General features: G+C 39.9%; 1 protein-coding gene across 5 annotated transcripts in view; it reads left to right on the forward strand.

The window, feature by feature from the left end:
- The window catches only part of ECI2 (enoyl-CoA delta isomerase 2), a 28,804-nt gene extending 24,957 nt beyond the window's left edge, over positions 1–3,847 (forward strand). For all 5 annotated transcript variants that reach the window (XM_071736520.1, XM_071736523.1, XM_071736524.1 and 2 more), the window contains 3 exons: positions 401–490; positions 2,353–2,496; positions 3,302–3,847. In XM_071736520.1, coding sequence (XP_071592621.1) covers positions 401–490; positions 2,353–2,496; positions 3,302–3,457 — 390 coding nt within the window. In that variant the 3' untranslated portion in view covers positions 3,458–3,847. The remainder of the gene's footprint in view (positions 1–400; positions 491–2,352; positions 2,497–3,301) is intronic.
- Positions 3,848–6,631: the final 2,784 nt, after the last annotated feature.

A 6,631-nucleotide genomic window follows, 5' to 3' on the forward strand; every position in this document is an offset into this window, starting at 1 on the left:
AAGTCCCTTCTGGACTGTGTTTCTCACTGAGCCTTAGGAAAACAGAGCTGTAAACTCCTCCTGCTTGCCCTTTAGCAGGATCAGCTAGGACCCTGTCACCCCTGACGTATACTTGTATAATGTACATGAATTAGTCTATTCCACTCTTTAGAATACTTCTTTTACCTGAAAATTGTTCGGTTCTCCCTCTTCCTCCCCTTCTGTCTCATGTTTTGGTTTAGGTTTTGTTTTGAGTTTTTTGTAGTAGAGCCTATTATGGAACAGTTCGAATGTATTTCTGGTAAACTCTGGTTAGAGTAGGAGCTTTAAAATGAAAACTAAATCCTAGTGCTTTAGTACCATGCTCTGTTGTGAGGTTTGCTTTGGTTTTTGTTTTTTTGTGGTTATTTTTTTTTCCCAGGCCACATTTCAGAGCCCATTTAGTCAACTTGGACAGAGCCCAGAAGGATGTTCCTCTTACCTGTTTCCAAAAATCATGGGCTTAGCCAAGGTAAGAATGTCTGCATTGTATGTGGAATCATCTGACCTTTGTGTGTTATCCTTCAACTGTAGGGGCAAGCAGAGTCAGAGCAGCATCTTCAAAGAAAATTCCTGTTCACATCTTTTTGAAACGAAGATCAAGAAATGTAATGATGTTGTCAGCACAGTCACCATAAGAGATCAGTGACCACTTCTAAAGCCATGCTATGATACTGATGAAAGATTTTTCTTTCTCATGTCTTCCTCGACGTTCTTGAGGCAGTTTCTGTAAGGCAAAAAGTTGTACATTTCTTTTGGCAATGGGGAGGGAATGATATAAAGAAAGGTAAAAACAAAAAAACAAAAGAGCACTTTTAAGAATTGCCTTGGTAGGCTGATAGGTCGACACTGCAAGTGTTGCAGTGGTTTCTGCCAACTCTGTGGGACACTTGTATCCAACTATTCTTCCAAATGTGAATGTGTAGCAATCCACTTATATTATCTATTTTGTTCCAATATATACTGGTCTTCTTTTCATACTTTGTCTACACTACAAATGAGGACATTAAATACTAGTAATTAAAATTAGAACAGCATAACTCCCTTACTGCTTCTTTTGGTGTCAAACAGAAAAAAAAAGTGAGTATTGTCAAATACTTATGTTATTACCTATGTTAGTATAGTGTGTTTTTGTTGAACAGTGTTTAAATCTGTAGGGCAAGTGCTTCATAAATACCTGGTTACTGAAGGTAGTCTCTTCAGTGAGATATAACCTACTAGTCCATGTTCTAGAAATTGTGGAGTCAGTACAGGAAGTCAACAAACGGATTTATGATGAGGTAATTTTAGGTGACAACTTTGGAGCTCTGTTCAAAAAGATACATAGGATTTTGAGGCCAGTCACTAGTGGTGTAGCCCAGGGGTTGATACTGGCTCTAATACTTCTTTGAGTTCTTAGTTGTGGTCCACTTGATGGAACTGGGTGTCTGTCCTTCAGCACATGATACAAAACTGAGAGGAACAGTTAATACACCAGATGCATTGCTATTTAAAGGGACCTGTCTAAGGCTGGAGAATCTCATAAACTGCAGCTAAGGAAAAGGCAAAGGCTGGTACCTGGGAAGAAATAGTCTCACACACGATTGCCTGCTGGGGCCTTACTTTTCAAAGCTTTTCAGAGAAGGACCTGTGAGTTGCAGCCAAAGAGGCCAATGGTATCCTAGCTTGCGTTACATAGAGTGCTGCCAGCAGGTTGAGGGAGGTGGTTCTTACCATCTGCTCGACACTGATAAGACCATGACTGGGGTGCTGTGTTTGGGCCTTGGCTCCAGCTGCAAGGGAAGCATGGATTTACTGGAGTAAGCCCAGCAAAGAGCCACAAAAATGAGATGAGGCTGAGAGCTCATTTTTCCTGCAGTAGAGGAGGTTTGGAGGAATCTTACCAATATGTAATATTGTGTGTGTATATATATATATATTGTGTGTATATGTACACACAATGTCCAAATATTATCTGAATACCCCATGGAAAAAGGCAAAGGAAACAGAGTGATTCAGATCTGAATGTAAGAATATAATTTTATAGTGAGGGTGGTAAAACACAGGAACAGGTTGTGCAGAGGTACTGTGAAGTCTTCATCCTTGGAATTACTCAAAACTGGACAAGATGCAGTCCTGGCAGCATGCACCACCCTACCCTGCTTCAGCAAGGGCTTTGAACTAGGCAGTATCTGGAGGTCACTTTCAGCTTCATCTACTCTAATGTTGTATTCTTTTTGGATGGCAATGAGCAAGCAAGTAAAACAAATATAACTTGGAAGCTTGCATCTTTCCTGTCAGATCACTCATGTCTTCTATCTGGTTGAATTACACTTTCTACTGTTCTTTACATAGGCAAGTGAGATGTTGCTTTTCAACAAAAAGCTGACTGCAGCAGAAGCCTGTGAGGTGGGCCTTGTGACTGAAGTCTTCCCCGACAGATCTTTTCAGAAGGAAGTTTGGGCAAGATTAGAAGCTTATGCAAACCTCCCAAAAAATGTCAGTATTTTAATTTTTTCTCCTCTTTGTAAGCCTGTAGCTTTCCTAATCTTCCTCCCTAACCTGTCCTTTTACTTGGTTTTACTTGGTTTCCCTTCATCCATATTTAGAGTAACAAGGCTCAGTATATTTCCTTTAAGCATAAATCTGTCCCCCTGCTTCTGGGAAATAGATACCTCTACCCTGGCTGAATCTAAAAGTGCACTATACATTTCATGGCTGTAAAGCATTAAAAACTAATTAGTCCTCTTGCAGTCTGTGTGCATCCTTTGGATGCCTTCTCTTAAATTTTTGTTTTGACAGTAGCTTAGGTTCAAGAATCTTTCCACTGATTCTGCAATAATAATTTTACTATATGCACTGTGGTTGCTCAAGATGATGCTGGGTGGATTTAGTTTTTTTGCTGAATTTAGTCATTCTGCTCACTAGTTTAGGCTTTGCAAAACTGCTTTAGTCATGTTGGTGTGATGTTACACTGGACAAGAGGAGACACTTGTGCCAACTGCTGGTAACATAGCTTGCATTTTGCTCTGTGGACAGCTGAACAGGTTTCTCTTTTTATGCTGATCTACTTATGAGCACCTGCTGGACTGTTGCTTTGCTTTGCATGGACCTCTTCCACCTTATTAGCAGTCTTGGTAATTAAATGCAATAATTACTTTCAATGAAAAGTTTGACTTAAAAGCTAAAAAGTACAATGTTAATACAGCTCTGTTGGAATTGCAGTGCATTTTTTTTGTCCTATTTTCTGAAGCATTCTATGGAGAAAACAGAGCTTCCTAACATTACTCTCCTTCTTCTCCAGTCCTTGGCAGTGTCAAAGCAGCTGTTACGAAGTGTGGAAAAGGAGAAGCTCCATGCAATCAATAGTAAAGAGTGTGAAGTCCTTCAGGAGAGGTGGTTATCTGATGAATGTATAAATGCCATTGTCAGCTTCTTTCAGAAAAAATCAAAACTCTAATTTTCACCAGCAGAATAATTCAATTTTTGTCAATAGCTTAATCTACCCTTATAATTAATAAGCTTTATCTTCAAATAATAATTCTTATACTGTTTGATATATATATCTTCTGAGTACTGGATTAAAACTGGCTCAGGAATTAATACAAGGTTAAGTGCCTTGGATCCATTATGGATATTTAGGTTGGTGGAAAAAGAGTCATTATTTTGTAGGCAGCAGCAATGTTTCTGAACAGTACTAAAGTAGATTGTCTTCCAGAAGAAGCAACAGATCCAATATCATATTTTGATAGCTCTTCAATAAATGTCTCATGAGTCTTATTTTTATTCATCTGTGGGGGGGAGGAAATATTGTATTAATGAAAAAATGAATAAAAGTATTTGATTATTATTGTGCTGATTCCTACTCCTTCTGTTAAACATCCTTATTGAGAGGGGAAAGTATTGTCTGGAAGTGTATTAAGATCATCTTAGAAAAGGTATTCACTTGACTAACTTGAAAATTCTCAAATATATTTGTGAGCTTTATGGTTCTAATCCTAAATATATTTTTCCATTAATTGTTTCATATTGCCCTTTTTCTGTGAAAAATCCAATTAAAAATAGTATGACCTTTTACAGTAACCATGTTTGAGTTAAATTAAGAGAATTTCTCCACTGGTCATGGATGTCTTTGGGTAGGCACTGCAGAGGGACAGGGTCAGGCTGCTGGAAGTAGGCATTTAACTCATGCCAAGGAAAAGAAATTGTGAAGGGGTAGCAGTTACTCATCAAGAAAAGCCTGTTGATAACAAGGAATTCATTATAAAAATTTTTTAAAAAAATTAAAAAATCTTTAATTGCAGTGCCCTAGAGCCTGATCTCAAGAGTATTTGTGGTGAGAAATCAAAAAGGTGGCACTCTGGTCCTGGCCCCACTGCTAGGGCGGGTACCTACATAAAAGCAGGGGTGCCTGCAGCCTGAGACACTGTGGGTATGTGTCACCCAGTGATGCTGCAGCAGTTAAATTTGATGCTAAAGAGTGTTAAATGTGTTTAGGGTCCTCCTTAGCCTTATCTGAGTATCGATGCTGCCACACAGGATTTGCCAGCAAAACCAAGCCTGCTGTCACACACAGGACAACAGAAGCAAGGCCAAGAGAAACACAGGGAGAAGGAAGAGGATAAAGCTGCCAGGGAGAGCCAAGACCAAGCATGGGACTCATCTGCCAGCAAAGGGAGAACCAAAATATTTGCTGTTATTTCATGGTAACGTGGAGCAGGGCTGGGGGGAGCATGTATGAAACATCCAAGGCATGGTGGGACTCTTCCACCTTCACCTCCAGTGCCCAGAGATGGGATGTGGCAGTGGGAGGAAAGGGATCTGTGGGGTGATGAGGGAAGCAGCTGAGGTGGAGCTGAGTGCTGCCAGTGGGTGAGGCAGGCTCAGGGCCACCATGGTGCCCTAAGGGGGCCATAAAGGCAACAGCCTCTGTCATCCCACCCAGGGGCACCCCACTGTGGATGGGGTAGCTGCTGGGCTGAGGCAGGAGGTGGCCTTGTTGGGGCCACAGTGGCTCTGGGCAGGGGTTGCTGGGGCACCCCAAGGTGTGAGGCTCGATGGTGACTGCAAAATGGCAGCAGTGGTGTGGAGCAAGGAGAGGGGCAAGAGCTGTGACCCTGGCTCAGGGTGGCCCTTGGGCTTGGGGCAGTGTGGGGGAGGTGCCTCTGAGACCAAATAGTGAAGCCTGGCTTTGTCTTGCCAAGGCTTTTGTGGCTTCTATCCTTTTTTCTTTTTTTTTTTTTTTTTTTTTTTTTCTTTCTTTTCACACTGCTCATATGAGCCTGAAAGGCTTCTGTGGGGCTTTTATAGCACTGGGGTGGTGGCGTAGTGGTGGCCACTGTTGGCATTGCTGGGGATAAAGAGTGGTTCAGGCTTTTGAAAGCTCTTTCTCAGTGGCAATGTTTGGTATTCATGAGGTATGTATTTTGTGTAGTGTGGGTGTGTGTGATGCATTTGATTTCCTCAAGCAAAAACACAGCTGTTGGTAATATGTTGATGGATGAAATAGCAGAAACAGGAGTTCCTTGGTAAAGTAGATACCAGCATGCAATTATAGATGAACCATTACTGTTTCTTCAATTAATTAGATCTGCTGAAATATTTTTTCTTGTTCTGACTCTCTGAGTAATGAGAATAAATCAGCATTGCTTTTAGTGAATGGAACTCCTAGGTGGTTTTAGTTAACTTTAAAAAAAATTAAATCATTGTCTCAGACCACTTACAAAGTTAATAACTTCTTGGTTTGCAGAACATTTATTCCTGATTAGCAGCACCTCTAGTTATTTCTACACATTTACACATAAAGATTTCTTCATCCATTGACATAAAGGTTAATTTAAAAATTGGAAAATATTTGCATAGATTAAAAAAAAATACTTAGAGAAATTCCATGCAGTTAGTAACAACATACTTAAAAGAAGGTAACAAAACAATGTGTAAGTTGTTACAATTTGCACTGACAGGAATATTCTTGCTGTCTCAAAACCCAGTGGAATATTATTCTGTTTTTTCTTGACATTTAACATTTGTGTAATGTTTTAAAACTTTTAAAAGAAGTATCTGAGGAACAAAAGGACAGAAGATAACTTGTGATCATATTGTTCCATGAGCCCTGATCTTCTAAATTTGTGTGACTTTAACTTTCTTTTGTGATACAAGTACAGAATGCTAAATTATCTTTTTAGCAAAGTCTGCTATTGTACAAGGAGGAAGCAGCAGAAGGTACAGCTAAGTGCATAAAGTTAGTGGAGAGTTTCTTGGAAATGTCATCTTTATTCTGCAGTAACAGAACAAAAGAGTATGTTTGTCAGGGACAAACAATTTCAAACTGACAAACTGATCTATTTTCCTTCATTAATGACTGGCCTGGTGCATAAGGGAACAGCAGGAAATGTAATTTCAGGTTTAGAAAGGTTTTTTTGCTGTTCTGCTATGCAGCTGCTGTAAACAATTCCAGGAAATGTGATGTAGATTAAATTGCAATTCTAAAGCTGTAGAATTGTCTGAAACACTCTAAGCAGTAGGCATTGGGTTATCAAAGTGGGAGGGCATAGACTGGGATCTGGCAGGAGTTTATTCTGATGTTGCTTTTGCTCAGTGTGTTTATAAATGAGTTGGATGTCAGACTGTATTG

The sequence above is a fragment of the Heliangelus exortis genome, chromosome 2 (assembly GCF_036169615.1).
Source record: "Heliangelus exortis chromosome 2, bHelExo1.hap1, whole genome shotgun sequence".
Lineage (NCBI taxonomy): Eukaryota > Metazoa > Chordata > Aves > Apodiformes > Trochilidae > Heliangelus > Heliangelus exortis.